This window comes from Electrophorus electricus, chromosome 11, assembly GCF_013358815.1.
Source record: "Electrophorus electricus isolate fEleEle1 chromosome 11, fEleEle1.pri, whole genome shotgun sequence".
In the NCBI taxonomy this organism is placed as follows: Eukaryota; Metazoa; Chordata; class Actinopteri; order Gymnotiformes; family Gymnotidae; genus Electrophorus; species Electrophorus electricus.
Window position 1 is genome coordinate 17,996,156 of NC_049545.1, and position 16,071 is coordinate 18,012,226.

A 16,071-nucleotide genomic window follows, 5' to 3' on the forward strand; every position below is an offset into this window, starting at 1 on the left:
GGCGCGTGCTGACGGATGCGCATATGAATGACTTACGCCATGTGTAGCTAACTGGCGCCCTCTACTGACCACGTCGAAAAACAACTCGGTCCCTTAGCAACGAAGAAGCAAGATCTTCTTAGTAACGCTCTTGCTGTAAACATTGCATGGTGGGCAATAAACTCGTTTCCCGAAGCAGAGAAATGAAACACTAGCTAGACAGCTAACTTAGATATGGGAAACGCTATTTCTCGTTCTAATTAATGCCGCACTTAGGTCATGCAAATGTCGATATTTGCTAAAGATTGTAAAAAACCCCGAGGTTTTAAATATTTGCTGTTAAAACTACCTTGAGGTAGTTAACCTAGCGTTAGTAAGATAGGTTAGTGAACTAGTTAACGTTAGTTAACTATCTAGCAACTGTATCGGAGTAGTTTTGATATATAGAAATATATACAGAAAAGCATGCCTCAGTGTGGAGATGAAGAAATTATTAAAGAACTGGTAAGATGTGCATTGAGTTTATTTAACTTTATATTCTAAGCTGATTTTCTTTTGTTTTAAGCTTGCCAATCATCTGGAAAACTGCAAAATCAGTACGAATTTTGTCTTACTAAACATTTAAACAAAGTTTTTTGCCCCGCCAATCCTCTCTCCCCAGTGTGTCTGTAACGGAATATCGCATGAGAAGGTTTCCCAGGATGGGAGAGGGATAAGCGCTCTGGAGATGTTCTTCTCGGGGTTTCCTCGGATGGTGGGTCTCTCGCTCTTCCCCAGTCTCTCCACGCTCACCGTCGTGGGCCAGTGCATCCGACACATTCAGGGCCTGGAGCACTGTCCTCTGCTGAAAGAGCTCTGGGTAGTGGAGTGCCACATTAACGTGAGTGAGAGATTAAATCAGTTCCCCTTACATTCTCATTACTTCTTCATTTTTCCACAACAAGCCTCACCCATGTGTTTACCTTTATATTTAACTGTTTACAATGTGTATTATTATAATATTTTAATAGTGTGTATGATATACATGCTTTATTAATATTATATGAAGCACTGTCATGTGAAAGTGTACTATATAATAGCATAATCATGGCATTATATTCATGTGTGCTATGGTGCTGTAGGAAATCTCAGGGCTAGAAAAGTGCACACAGCTGCAGAAACTTTTTCTCTATGACAACAAAATCAGTGAGATCACTGGACTGGATCACCTGACCAACCTGCAAATCCTGTGGCTCAACAGTAACCAAATCTCTGAGATTAAGGTACTATCTGTTTCATAGCCAGTATGTTCTAGTCACATGTTCATAGCCATTAAGTCATTGCATAACTTGGTCCTTCTCTACCTGTGCCACAGGGTTTGAGTTCTCTTGAAAACTTGAGGGAACTCAATCTTACTGATAATTTAATCAAAACAATTGGTAGGTATGGTGCACTTAGAATAAATAATAATAATAATAATAACAACTGTTAGCTTTATCCCTGATACTTCATTTGCATAAATGGTATACTACAATAATCCTTGTTGTAATAAAAATATTAATGATTATGAATGAGCTATTGAATGTTTTTTTGTTTTGTTTATGTTCTTTAGGAGACAGCCTTGATCAGAATAACAAGCTCCAAATTCTTAATCTATCAGGGAACAAGATCATTTCCTTTAAGGTGCGTATAAGATTTTTAACACTAAGTCAGCCCTGGAAAAAAAAAAAAAAGATGGTCCCCTTATCAATAAAATGCATTTTTCTTTAATAAATGTCCTGATTGCTTTTTGTTGACTGCCTGCCTTTCATACCATGTTATTACAGGTGGTCTGTTTCCAGAGCTAGTTGACGATTTCTTTCCTACTTTGAACTGTGCAGATCTGATCACTGTAGCTAATTGTGGATGAATGCTCACAGCCAAAAGTGGTGTGAATGGATCTGCTGATTTGAAGAGCAGGTTCTTTAGACGGAACGGACGCTTTCACTTGTCGACCTATGCTATTACAGCGATAGAGTGGCTCTTTCAAAGTGCCCTGTAATGTTCTGTTTCATTCTTCTCTCTCTCCCTCTCCCTTTCTGCCTCTGTCTTTTGCCCTGGAATCACAGAGGCACATTTAAAATGAGACAGAAGCTAATTTTCCTGCTCAGGAGTTGGTCGTATTGAATTTGGAAGCCTTTTCTGAATCAGAGTCTTTGTTGTGCTGTGCTGTGGAGGGGGGATGATTGACAGGCCTGGCTTTGTGCATCACTTTTGTTTATGTCTGTCGATTCCTTGTATCTTCCCAAGACACACATGCACATACACACACACATGCACACTCTCTCTCTCTCTCACACACACACACACACATACACAAACACACACACACACACACACACACACACACACACACAGAGACAGCACAAAGAATGTTTTTACTCTATTCTGAATTTTACTTTTACTATACTTTTTGTTCTCCAGAAAGTAAAGTTTACTTTTTTTTATTGTCAGGTTATGTGATTTTCCTTCAGTGTTAGGTTTTTCCTAAAATATGATATTAAGCAAATTGTAGCAGGCTCATTGCTATTTGTTTTATATGCTTTGATTCACAAACTTAAATCTCCTTGAAAATTATTGAAGCGAAATCACTTTAAAAAAAAGACGATTAAAGCAGTATCTGTATGAATACATTCTGGATCCACAGTATTTAGTGAGGAAAGGAGATTTATTTTTCACACATGGCATATGATTCATGTCATATAAAACTCAAAGCTCATATAGAATCCAACAAGAAGATACCCTGTTCGTTCTCCACAACTAGGCTGACCAATCCCATCACAGGTCCAAACCTGAACCCCAACCATAGGCTTTGCAAAGAGACCCTACTGGGTGTGGCTGTAGAAAGCTGGGTTGAGGTGCTGGTGCTGGCTGAGTGTGTGCCTTGTACCCACTGCCTCTAACCTACCGGCTACCTGGGGTGTGGCAGGAGCTGACGCGGCTGGCGTGTCTGAGTGGACTGCGAGAGCTGGGCCTGAAGGACCCGCTGTGCCAGCCTAACCCTGTGTGCCTGCTGTGTAACTATGTCACGCACGTGCTGTACCACATGCCTGCCCTGCAGAGGCTGGACTCCTACGACGTCTCCAGCAAACTAATCAAAGAGGCAGCTGAGGTATGTGTATGTGTGTGTGTGTGTTTCTGCGTGTCTGTGTGTGTGTGTGTGTGTGTGTGTGTGATAAAGTAATGCAGGCATATTGTGTTTCAGTCCACGGTGATGAAGAAGATGATGTATTACAATATGCGGGTGCGCTGGGCTCAGAGGCAGTTTGATGACTCTAAAGCGAGACTCCTGCAGCACAGGACAGTGCAGCTGAAACTGCCTGAGGAGAGGATCCGAACTCTCAGCTACACACTCAAAAATGTGAGGCTGAACGCGCGCACGCATGCACGTGCGCTCGCGCGCTCGCACGCACATACCCAGGACACACATATGAGGATACACACACGCATACATCAACAGTCACATTTGCAAATATGACAAGACTGGTATAAACACTTAGGTATATAAAGACATACTTACAAATGTGAGTAAACACAAATACACACATTCACAAACAAGAGCACAATACCCATGCTTGAACAAATATGCACACCCAGACACACAGGATAGGGTATACATGCACCACTGTGATCACCGAGTTTCTAAAAAGAAGCACATACTCTACACCCTAAAAGAACCGACGCCTTTCCTTCTCAGCTAGAGCGGGAGTTGTCTGAGGTGGGCAGGAAGTCTACACGCCTCTGGGAGGAAGATCTGGCTGTGGAGTTACGTGACGCTGGGGATCCACTCCCTAACCGCGTGGACCTTGGATATGAGCAGAAAGTACAGCACAAACTGGACTCAGTCAGAGAAAGCATTAAGATCTGGGAACAGCGATTAGAGCAGTGAGTGAGTGTGTGTTTGTGTGTGTGTGTGTGTGTGTGTACATATATGTCTGTGGCAAGAATATCTTGTCGTACTGTTCAGCTCCTTAAATTGGAATGTAAAGAACATTACCGTGACAAGCAGATACCATCCATGTGATTTAAATTTTTTTTTTTGCATGATTTACTTGGGAGTTTCGCAGTTTTGATACAGATATAATATTTTGGACATTGAGACCTACAGTATAAGCCTGCCCATGTACGCATGTACATGTCAGGTCATATGGCCCTTGTCACTGAAACCATATCAACCATACGAATAAACCCAAAGAGAGCCATACAGATATGGTAAGTATTGTATCAAGATTCATTGTGTTTCTCAGGGTGGAGGAGTCTTTTCAGCAGGACATCAAACTGGCTTCAGACAGGAAGGAGCTGTTGATTCACTTCCTGGTGATGGAGCTGGAGACAGTGGGAAACATTCGCTTTGAAGAAGGAAACCCCAGCGATGTGTGGTATTCCACCCAAATATAACCTCTACACCTACCACAACCTCCATAATCACCATCGTCTTCATCCTCAGCACCACCACCCATTACCACAAGTTCCATCATCACCATCACCACCATTACTCCATCTTGATCGCCACCATGATTAACACCACCATTGCCACAACCTCCATCATTTTCATCACCACAATCACCACCACCACCAATACTACCAGCTCCATCATTCTGACCACCATTATTGCCTACACCAACAACCCCATCATTACCACCACCACCACTACCACCCCCATCTCTATCACCACCATCTCAATCATTATTATCACTAACAACACCTTCACCCCCAACTCTGTCACCACTATAACAGTCACTATTACCACCATTACAACCACCATCACTAAAATCATCATCACCATCACCACCATCACATTACATTACCACCAGACTACCACACTACAGCCATCACACTACGTTACTGCTATAACCATTACCGTAATATCCGTCACCATCACTATCACCATTACCACCATCATCATGTACCACTGGAAACATTGTGAGGACTCCAGATCAGTGTGTCCCAGTCCTGGCCTGTAGGATCCCTGCCGACTCACTGCCCAACCTTTTGGTTGTAGCTCGCTGCTAATCGGGTGGTGTTTACCTGCCTCAGGTGATACGGGAGCTACAATCAATAATGTTTTAGGGTCTTCAAGATCTGGCTCTGGAGCTGTTCTTTGTCACTCTCTCTCTCTCTCTCTCTCTCTCTCTCTCTCTCTCTCTCTCTCTCTCTCTCTCTGTCCGTCTGTCTCCTGTTGGTTTCACTCAGGTTCAAATCCTGCTATGATCTCTTGCTCTTTCGTTTCTGTGTTTGGGACTACAAACCCTACAACATCACTGGCATTAAGATCAATCGGATCATGCGCATCCACAACTGTGCCCTGCGGCTGCGGTTCGAGGACAAGCTCCACTCCCTGCTGGACAGGGATGAGTCGCCACTGCTGTCACAGTGAGTCAGTCAGGCTCCTGTAAACTAGAACTTCCTGAAACAAAATGGCTGCTGAGCAGGCAACGTAATGGATGTGTGTTTGTGTGTCAGGAACTACAAACGCTGGCTGGAGTATCTGTTCTATGTGCCAGATCCTGAGCAAAGCACAGAGAACAATGAGTCTCTTCAAATCCTGGAAGAAGGTTTTAGATCAGCTGAGAATTTTGAGGTACTGAACAGCACAAAGCCAAGAGGACTTAGACAATGTCTGGGCATTACTGTGTTAACCTTTTCACTGTTGGGATTGAAAGTGCAAACTCCTTCAGACATTCCATAAACCCTACATCACCGGCATTATGAGCAACCATGTCATGCATGTGTGTCATTGTGCTCCACAGGCTGTGGGCAGAGACAGAGCAGTGCCACTCACTAACAGCGTGAGTGTGTGTGAACAGCTACGTATCAGACATGCCCAGAGGCAGGCTGCCGAGCAGAGTGTCAAACCCCCAGACCCTCTGCCTTTCCGTCACGGTCTGGATCTCCCCATGCTACACCCACTTCAGTGCACTTGGCTATCTGCAGCAGTGCTATGTGTCTTGAACTTTAAATGTCTAGAGCAGTCAAGTTATCTATAGCAGTGTGTTCAGAGCAGGCGAGAATGCTGAAATGTGTTGTGTAATGCTTTTATGACAGTGAGGTTGCGGATACACTGCTCTAGACAAATGGTTCTCGGTTCATGGTTCTAGATCAACTGTCATTTTTCTAGAGTAGGGCTTCCCAGTCCCAGTACTGCAAAGTCTATTTCCTGCTCTAGCACTGTTATAGCAGGGAAGGCATGTGCACTGCAAGAGTTCCTTCTTTATTTTCCTGAAAATTCTCTGTGTTGTGGGTCTATGATGGGGTCATTCTGAAATGCTTTTTTTGGTTGTGTATCTGTGTGTGTGTGTGTGGTGTATGTGTATGTGTATGTCTCAGGTCAGCTGATTGTCTCTAAAGTGTTCTTAGGCCCCAGTGTTCCAGTGAAAGATGGTGTTCCAGTGGACCCTGACCTCTACCCCAAAGTTCACTCAGTTTATCAAAAGGCCAGTGGTAAGCAACTCACTACCACTCAGCAGCAACCAGACAGAGGTATGTGTCTCTCTGTGTGTGTGTGTGTGTGTGTGTGTGTGTGTGTGTGTGTGTGAGAGAGAGAGAGAGAGAGAGAGAGAGAGCGAGAGAGAGAGAGAGAGAGAGAGAGAGAGTGTGCAGCTATTAAATACAATGAATAATGTGTGTGTGTGTGTGTGTGTGTGTGTGTGTGCGTGTGTGTGAGAGAGAGAGAGAGAGAGACAGAGAGAGAGAGCGAGGCCATTGAATACAATGAATAATGTGTGATTAAGGGGAAGAGAAACCTCCTTCATCTTACTCAGACATCATGAGTCAGCACAAGAGCGAAAACTGCAGTTGACAGAACCTTCCAGTAACAGAAGGCCTTTTCACTGCTCAATTGACCCAAACCGTTTAGAGTTATCAGATATCAGATATCAGAAACCTCGTAGATTGGAAGAGGTCCCAGAGCTTTACAGGTCTGGCTGCATTTCAAGAGTGTGAAAGTCTGCATGGACCTGACAGCCTCTGACTTCATGTCTGACAAAACCTTAGTCAGATCCATTTGCAGATTGGTTACTAATATAATAGTAACTAGTGCTGAAGATGGTGTGTGTGTGTGTGTGTGTGTTTGTTTCAGAGACTTTGTTTTCCACTGAACAGCAGGCAAGCTGCGACTGCAGTCAGCAACAGACTCTGTGGTATGTGTTTGACCATGAGCTTGTTCTCCCCGAGTATCTCATCGACTTTGAGTATATCACAGAGGTAATGTACACAAAGGGACAAAAATGATAACTTATTTTGTATATCGTTATTTGATTTTCCTGAGTGCACCAGTGTTCTGCATACACGAATAAGAATTCAGCATTTAAAAGCTTCATTCGTCACCCCCCCCCAGGACACGCCCCAGGCCTCGTGCCCCTATACGCCCAGCTCTGTTGCCCCTGTCCCCGTCGACCCTGCCCCTGTGCCGCCGCTCTCCTGTTACGAGCAGACTCAGGACGAGATGACGCTGGCCCTGGAGCCCGTCCTCGTCCCCCGACTCAAGATGCTCGCTCTGGACGAGCTCAGCATCCTGGCCACGGCCCGAGCCAACGTCCTCAGCCAGATCACTGTAACCACCGCCGCAACCACCATGCTTTCTGTTCGCCATGCCACAGCTTAAAGCTACCATCAGCGCATTATTTCACAGGGCTAATGGAGATTGCGATAACCTAATGAAAGAACAGTGGCTGTTTTCAATGGCCAGTATAACAGTTGTCTTTTGGACATAGCAAAACTAGCTTTGTAAATTGTGTCTATGGTAGCCTGGATAGTTGCCTGAGAAAAAGCTCCTGAGAGTAGCTTTAATCTGATAACCACATATCTTGATAAATATTAAAAAAGAGAAATTTTGACATTTGGCATTGATTCTGTTGTCAAGGTGCTGAATCTTCATGGCAACAGCCTGACCAAGCTGAAGGAGATCTCTTGCCTGACTGCACTCCGGCACCTTACGATCAGCTTTAATGAGTTGACCCACCTGGACGACATCTCTCACCTGGTGAGAGCAGGGGATGCCTCATTGTTGATTGCTTAATTTTCATGCAATTGTTGACCAGTGCAGGTTCGGGATGTCCAGTTATATGGCCATGTGGTTTATATGGATCTTTTGGAGTTACCATTAGTGTTCTAGTGTCTCCCCATCCACACCTGCTTTAACACGTTCCTGTCCCTGGTTTGAGATCTTCTGTTTTGGTGTACGTGTAATTGTCTTTGTCAAGTATGGTGAGCAGAGTGGAGTCGCACGCAGGTGAAGTTCAATAGTTTAATCAGAGCAAGGGAGATCCAAAACAGTCCAGGTCAAATGCCAAAACAGACAAACAATAAGGCAGACTAAACAGACGGAGGCAAGTCAAAGAGCGGAAATGGGGAGCGCAAGCAAAAGATCAACAACCTTAAAAGCTGATTTAAATAGACAACATTAAGGGAACTAGACACTGGTGATGCTAATAGACTGGGAATTGCGAATGGACAGGGGGATTATGGGGAGTGTAGTTCACTTGAGACAGACTGGAAGCCACATATTATCACACCATGATATATGTGGTATAACACACAGGATTTATGGGGTTTTAATGGGACCCTATTACAAGCTTTGTGATTACAACATTATTACAGCCAGTGGAAAGAACAATGCACTAAGCATACATTCACGTACACTCATAAGCAGATTTACTCTCTTCTGAAATCATCCAAACTGAGCAAAAATATCACCTGTCTCACTTTTACTGGTTTGATTTAAAACCAAAAGAGCCAGTACTTTAATCACAAGTTTGCCATTTTTGTTTCAAATCACCAAGAAGGCTGAACTTTGAAACTTAGCCATCGATGGAGATAACGGTGGAGAAACTGCTTCTTATAATTATCAATTATCCTGACTTCTCATTTATTATCCTGACTTGTCAAAAACCTTTGACAAAAAAAAAAAAATCCAAAATCATTTTAGGCTTTCTTAGAGTGGAATCTGTTTTAGCTCACATCCGGAAGAGAGTTCACGTTTGTGGGGAGTGCATGAGGGCATGGCCCATCATCCGTGTGCTAACCCCAGCTTTGCGGCCCCCAAGCCCAGCCTGGAGAATGTGGATGCCAGCTTCAACCGGGTGGCGACGCTGGAGGGCGTCCACAGCCTGGGCCGTCTCAGGCATCTTGACCTGCGCTGGAACCAGCTGACCCGGGCGAGGGATGACGCGGCTGTCCTCCGCAAGCACGCGCCCTGCCTTCTCCACCTGGACACCCGCCACAACCCCTGGTCCCGGGTGAGGAGAGCATGCTGGGTGGTGTGGCCCCACCAGCTCTGGGACGGGGGTGGGGGGTTATAGCAGGGTGTTCTGGGACAGAGTAATATGATGTAACAGAGGCCTGGAGGTGTCTCACTCCAGACGGGTGGAGGCCGTCCTGCTCTTCATATTCACAACATGAAGTCAGAAATATAGTAAGATTGAGCTTTAGCTTCTTGGAGGAGCTTCAGATCAGAACGTGTGTGTTTGTGTGTGTGTGTGTGTGTGTGTGTGTGTGTGTGTGTGTGTGCATGGGTGCATGTGTGCACATGTAGCATGACTCTGTGAGGATGGTTTTGTTGGGGCGGCTCAAGACGCTCACACACCTGGATGGTGTGTTAGTAACGGAAGAGGAGTCTACAGCTGCCTTAGAAATGAGCACTACCTCCAAAATCAACCAGGTGAGTATGTGTGTAGACCATGTGTTTATGATTCAGGTGTTTGTATGACACTCTGTGTGTATGTGCGTATGCATGTTATAGTATATTTGTGTTTGTGTGTATAGACATAGACTGTGTGTGTCTGTGTGTGTGTTTGCGTGTACAGGCATGTCTCCTCGCTCACTCTCGTATCACTGTGGAGCGTCCACGATGTCTGAGTCTCCTCAGTGTTGCTCAGCTCCTCACAAACCTGAAGCCCTCACCCTGGACACACACAGAGCTTGAACCAGGCTGGGCTGCCAAGGTTTACATCACACACACACACAGACATGAGATTTACAGCTGATGTGTTGACCCTGCTACAGAGACTGTAATGTCTGTCACCGTTGCCGCGTGTTTGTCCTACAGAGACTGTAATGTCTGTCACCGTTGCCGCGTGTTTGTCCTACAGAGACTGTAATGTCTGTCACCGTTGCTGTGTGTTTGTCCTACAGAGACTGTAATGTCTGTCACCATTGCCGTGTATTTGTCCTTTGCTCAGATCACGGCCCTGAATGTGGACGGTCAGCATCTGTCCCGCATCACTAACCTGGACAAACTGGTGAGCCTGCGCTGGGCTTCCTTTAACGACAACGACCTGACTCGCATCGAGGGCCTGGAACACTGCCCCCTACTGGAAGAGCTCTCTCTCAACAATAACAAAATCAGTAGTCTGGATGGTACTCCTCACTTCCTCTCTCTCTTACATTTCCTCGTGCTCTCTCTTTCTCTCTCTATCTCTCCTTCTCTTTCATTCTGTCTTTCTCTCTCATGTTCTCTCTCCCTCACTTTCTTTCTCATTCTCAGCTGTATAAACTGATTTTGTTTGCCTGTGTATATGCACATGCATTTGTGTGTGTGTGTGTGTGTGTGTGCGTGCGTGCGTGCATGTCTCCTACAGGTCTGTATAAGCTGCAGCACTTGGTGCGTCTAAACATCAACTGCAACCAGCTCCAGAGTTTGGACGGCTCTGTGCTGGACTGCCTGCCTAACCTCCATTTCCTGTCTGCCGAGAGCAACTGCATCTCTTCCCTGCACGGGGTTCAGAGGTCACGCTCCCTGTTTGAGCTCTACGCTGGGAACAATGACATCAGCACCTCCCGTAACATATACCACCTGAAGGTTGGTGGCCCTGTTTGTTAAAGTATGCATTGTGGAATTGTGAGTATTTTTTCATTTAAAAAAAAGCCTATAGTATTTTTGACTGCTCTGAACGGTGTGTTCATTGCTTTTCAAGTGGAGCCAATCGTAACAGAATGAGGTCTTCCTCTCCCAGGCTTTGAGCAGCCTAATTATTCTGGATTTGTTGGGGAACCCACTAGTGAAGAAGCTTGAGAACTACAGAGCATACGTGGTCTTCCACCTGCCCTCCCTTAAAGCATTGGACGGTGTTGCTGTGGTGAGACACGCCTCCTCGCCACTCTCCCTTGACACACTCCTTGAAACATGCGCGTTTGTCATCGGTCCCAAACACCCCATGGCTTCTTTGAACTGCAAAACTCAATACATGTAAATACTCACCATTGCACACTATTGTCCTGTGTGTGTTTGTGTGTGTGTGTTGCTACAGGAGTTAGCCGAGTCAGAGAATGCTAAGGATTTGTTTGGAGGCAGACTTATCCCGGACATGGTGGCTGAGAAGCTGGGCCACTCTAACTTCAGAGACATAGTGAACCTAGAGCTGACGGCCTGCTCCATCAGGTGCACTTGCCCCACTGACTATAGTTTACTACATCTAGAGCTATGATGTTCTTATGCTGAGTTCACACTACATGATTTTAACCCTGACTTTGATTTTAGCCCAATGTGCAACAGGTTTTGGAGGTCGGGGAGAAAAGCTCCAGATTGGAGGCAATTCGGTGTTCCCTTGGGGCTCGAAAATCCGCTCTCGAGCGCTATGTGTGAATTGTTGAAAGACACAAGCCAAGAGGCAATCGATCGCAGAGTCCCCATATATATAGCTAAATATCAGCGAGGCCAAATCCTCTAGTGTGCAAAGCGATCAGGTTATGACTGGTAGTGAGTGAGATGTCGAACTACAACCAATGAAACCAATATCTATCTATCTATCTATCTATCTATCTATCTATCTATCTATCTATCTATCTATCTATCTATCTATCTGGCTGGCTGGCTGGCTGGCTGGCTGTAGTGAGAGTTGGTTTGAGGAGAATTTAGCACATACCAAAACTCCAACCATAGAACTCCCCATTCTATCATAAACCTCGAGGAACCCACATTATAACCGCTGAAACACAAATAAACAGTGCAATTAGCTATGAGCAAGAACGCTGGATTATTTACAGTAATCTTCCTTGACTGACAGCTCAGATGCTCTCTGTGTTTCTGGCTCCCTCACTCTTGCAGGATGGTAGATCTTGCTCCAGCTGATCTGTTTGGGAACCTGCGCTGCATTAATCTGGAGCATAATAATCTCACCTCCTTCAGTGGCCTTGTCTACCTGCCCAGTGTCAAGGTGGGAGTAGCCCCAACTCCCCTCTATACCCCACACCCCCAGCCATGTGGGTCTGTGTCTATGCTTGTGTTGGGGATCGTGTGGAGTTTAAATGTCTGTTTGATATTGTTCAATAGCAGCTCAGTAGTCAATTTTGTGTCAAAAGCAGTGCATGCTAGATATTGCATGCAGTTTAGTGGTATAGTACTGAATCTTTGAACAATAAAATGTGTTGTAGTGGGACTGTGACGTGTGTGTGTGTGTGTGTGTGTGTGTGTGTGTGTGTGTGTGTGTGTGTGTGTATGTGTGTATTACAAACATAGGCTTTATGTCTGAACTACAACCACATTGAGTCAATTCTACCGCGTCAGAAAACCCAGACTCACCTTAGCAGCAGACAGGTGCTCTACCAGAAAGTCCACTCCAGTGGATATGGACAGCAGAACCACAGCAAAAATAGCAGGTACGGAACACCCCCCCCCCACACACACACACACCCCCCATCCCACATATGGACATTCGAAAAACAAAAGAAAGTCTGTAGGCAACTCAAATATACATAATTTTCATCCAATGAGGTATTTTCTCTCCTGTCCACTAGATGGCAGAATAAGTCCACGTTAGCATAGCTCTTGCTGAAGCACTGTTTCCTACCGTTTGCCTGCAGGGAAGGGGTGTCTGGAGACAGCCTGGAGCCGCTGATGGCCAGCTTGGAAGAGCTGCATCTGTGTCATAACAGCATTTCCAGTCTGGGTGAACTACAGCTTAGCAGGCTGACCAACCTCAAAGCTCTTTTCCTCCAGGGTAACACACACACACACACACACACACACACACACACACACACACACACACACACACACTCTTTGAAGTAATCAAATTTTTCAAACCACTTGAATTCTTTCTAAAGTTCCCATGACATCTGCGTACTATCTTTGTCTGTTCCCCTCTGTCTCTCCCTTTTCCATTCTTTCGTTCTGTCCTCCTCCTCCTCTCGTTCTCCATTCTTTAGAAGACTATTGCACTAATGGCATAGCCATCCGACTGGGACTCTGTGATAGTGGGTAACTGAGAGAGTGAGACAGAATGAGCACGAGAGAGAGAACTATGAAAGTAAAGTTCAGTGTAAAGTTGGCTTCGTTGTAATTAATGGCAGTGCTGAAGCTATGCTGTGGTGAATCTCTGTGGAGAATCTCCCCCAGATCCACCCTGAGGCTTTGTTTGCCACTCTCTCTGAGGTAAACGTTTTCCAGTGCGGTGGTCTGAGAAGAGTGGGCAATTACTTAGGGACAGTGTTTGTGTGCGTAGGGAGGGGATGGAAGCCCAAGCCCAGTGGTACCCAGAGTAATATGGTGTCTTTGCATTGAAAGGTACTTTACCTTACCCAGGCTGGAAAAAATTCAAAAACTGAAGTAAGGGTGTAAGGGTGTAAGGGAGCAAGGGTGTAAGGCTGTAAGGAAGTAAGGCTGTAAGTGAGTAAGGGTGTAAGGGTGTAGGGGAGTAAGGCTGTAAGGGAGTAAGGCTGTAAGGGAGCAAGGGTGTAAGGGAGCAAGGGTGTAGGGCTGTAAGGAAGTAAGGCTGTAAGTGAGTAAGGGTGTAAGGGAGCAAGGGTGTAAGGGTGTAGGGGAGTAAGGCTGTAAGGGAGTAAGGCTGTAAGGGAGCAAGGGTGTAAGGGAGCAAGGGTGTAAGGCTGTAAGGGTGTAAGGGAGCAAGGGTGTAAAGGTGTAGGGGAGTAAAGGAACAAGGGTGTAAGGGAGCAAGGGTGTAAGGCTGTAAGGTAGTAAGGCTGTAAGGGAGTAAGGGTGTAAGGGAGCAAGGGTGTAAGGGAGCAAGGGAGTAAGGCTGTAAGGGTGTAAGGGAGCAAGGGTGTAAAGGTGTAGGGGAGTAAAGGAACAAGGGTGTAAGGGAGCAAGGGTGTAAGGCTGTAAGGTAGTAAGGCTGTAAGGTAGTAAGGCTGTAAGTGAGTAAGGGTGTAAAGGAGCAAGGGTGTAAGGGTGTAGGGGAGTAAGGCTGTAAGGCTGTAGGGGAGTAAAGGAACAAGGGTCTAAGGGAGCAAGGGAGTAAGGCTGTAAGGGAGTAAGGGTGTAAGGGAGCAAGGGTGTAAAGGTGTAGGGGAGTAAAGGAACAAGGGTGTAAGGGAGCAAGGGTGTAAGGCTGTAAGGTAGTAAGGTTGTAAGGTAGTAAGGCTGTAAGGCTGTAGGGGAGTAAAGGAACAAGGGTCTAAGGGAGCAAGGGTGCAAGGCTGTAAGGGTGTAGGGGAGTAAGGGAGTGTGTAAGGGAGGCATCACACAGTTTATAGCTGGTGCACATGATTCCATTGTTAGGTCTTGAAGCATCATTTTCATCTGGTGAATTAGTATTTTCAGTTCACGTACTTCAGCTTAAATTACTTTTGACTGAATTCTTTACCAGTTTGCATATCTATCCATGTCTTCCTCCATTTCTCACTGTCTCTCTCCCTACAAGGGAATGAGATCAGCCAGGTGGAGGGGCTGGAAGGCTTGCGGCATCTGCGCCAGCTGGTTCTGGACCGGAACCGGATTAAGATCCTGAGCGAGGGCTCTCTCAGCCGCCAGGAGTCTCTGCTGGAGCTGCACCTGGCGGAGAACCGGCTCCGAGACCTAAGCCACCTGGGGCCGCTCACGCAGCTCCGCCGCCTATTCCTGGACATGAACAAGCTTCAGGTGCAATAAACACACACACACACACCCTGAAATAATGGTACCGCTGAAATACAATTTCAAATTCTGACGGTGTTATACGTTACGTATTGCTTACCCCATGGGTACACAGCACACCCCACAATGCTGGCTGTTGGAAAGCCGAGACAAACAGTGCCAGCCTTGCATTTGTTTGAGGGCCGTGCTACTGTGTGACTGAACGGCAGCCCTCTGCTGTAGACTATGTTTTCCCTGTCTGCTCCTACCCTGCCCAAACCTCAGCCTGCACAGAGCCATCACCATTCTGCTTTAGGATGGCTGCTCTATAGCCTTATCTACATCAGTCACATTGTGTGTGTGTGTGTGTGTCTCCTCTGCAATTACGAAATTACAGTAATTCTGTAATTGCATTATTTAGTGATGGTTGCTGTGATTTCTGTGTGTCTCTGTGTGTGTGTGTTTGAAAAAGTCTCTGTGCTTTCTGAGGCTATTGGTGAATAATTACACCCAGGCATTAGTGTTCAGGCAGAGTTCTGTACATATTGTACAAACTACCAATATGTACACACAATTTAAGGTCATGGGGCATGTGTGTGCCTTTCTCATTCCTGTGCTCCCCTCTCTCTCCCTCTCTGTCTCTCTCTCTCTCTCTCTCTCTCTCTCTCTCTCTCCCTCTCTGTCTCTCTACCTCCCTCTCTCTCTCTCTCTCTCTCTCTCTCTTTCTCTCTCTTTTTTCTCTCTGCTGCCCTTCAAGACTTCAATGTAATTATTGTGTGTGTGTGTGTGTGTGTGAGGGATGGAGATGTGAATTTAAAGCAATGTGCTGGTAACATAATGAGCATTCTTCCATGGCTGGTATTTGCCTGTGTGGTGTTAAATTATTAGACTGGTCACCAGAGTGTAGTGGGACAGTAGCAACCGCTGAAATCCACAGCCCTGAATCAGACTGTCTCTGTCCCAAACCAGAGTGACTTTGTGTTGAACCAGACTGACTGTGTCCTGAATCAGATTGACTGTGACCCAAATCAGACTGACTGTAACCTGAATCACCCTGACTATGTCCTGAACCACACTGACTGTGTCTTGAATCAGACTGTCTGTGTCCTTGTGCCTTTATTGTCTGGCCTAGAGGTTCGTTCTGCTCTAGTTTTCTGCTAATGAATCCAGGATGGTCATTGGCTGGTGAAGCTTATCTTTGATGCCGAGACAGAACACTGCATTATACGTTTCTGATATTATGGTGTGTTGTGTTGTGTTGTCTGTGTGTGATATTAGGATTGATT

At 45.7% G+C, this 16,071-nt stretch overlaps 1 protein-coding gene across 2 annotated transcripts in view; it reads left to right on the forward strand.

The window, feature by feature from the left end:
* The first annotated feature begins 142 nt into the window (after window positions 1–142).
* The window catches only part of lrrc9 (leucine rich repeat containing 9), a 17,914-nt gene continuing 1,985 nt past the window's right edge, over window positions 143–16,071 (forward strand). For both annotated transcript variants that reach the window (XM_035531275.1, XM_035531276.1), the window contains exons 1-27: window positions 143–483; window positions 641–859; window positions 1,101–1,241; window positions 1,334–1,397; window positions 1,571–1,641; window positions 2,927–3,109; window positions 3,203–3,358; window positions 3,695–3,882; window positions 4,245–4,376; window positions 5,191–5,370; window positions 5,461–5,578; window positions 5,748–5,880; window positions 6,325–6,438; window positions 7,076–7,200; window positions 7,334–7,549; window positions 7,859–7,978; window positions 9,042–9,233; window positions 9,530–9,655; window positions 9,801–9,938; window positions 10,176–10,353; window positions 10,575–10,795; window positions 10,950–11,072; window positions 11,244–11,374; window positions 12,041–12,149; window positions 12,452–12,591; window positions 12,796–12,932; window positions 14,595–14,812. In XM_035531275.1, the coding sequence (XP_035387168.1) occupies window positions 445–483; window positions 641–859; window positions 1,101–1,241; window positions 1,334–1,397; window positions 1,571–1,641; window positions 2,927–3,109; window positions 3,203–3,358; window positions 3,695–3,882; window positions 4,245–4,376; window positions 5,191–5,370; window positions 5,461–5,578; window positions 5,748–5,880; window positions 6,325–6,438; window positions 7,076–7,200; window positions 7,334–7,549; window positions 7,859–7,978; window positions 9,042–9,233; window positions 9,530–9,655; window positions 9,801–9,938; window positions 10,176–10,353; window positions 10,575–10,795; window positions 10,950–11,072; window positions 11,244–11,374; window positions 12,041–12,149; window positions 12,452–12,591; window positions 12,796–12,932; window positions 14,595–14,812 (3,912 nt within the window). In that variant the 5' untranslated portion in view covers window positions 143–444. The remainder of the gene's footprint in view (window positions 484–640; window positions 860–1,100; window positions 1,242–1,333; window positions 1,398–1,570; window positions 1,642–2,926; window positions 3,110–3,202; window positions 3,359–3,694; window positions 3,883–4,244; window positions 4,377–5,190; window positions 5,371–5,460; window positions 5,579–5,747; window positions 5,881–6,324; window positions 6,439–7,075; window positions 7,201–7,333; window positions 7,550–7,858; window positions 7,979–9,041; window positions 9,234–9,529; window positions 9,656–9,800; window positions 9,939–10,175; window positions 10,354–10,574; window positions 10,796–10,949; window positions 11,073–11,243; window positions 11,375–12,040; window positions 12,150–12,451; window positions 12,592–12,795; window positions 12,933–14,594; window positions 14,813–16,071) is intronic.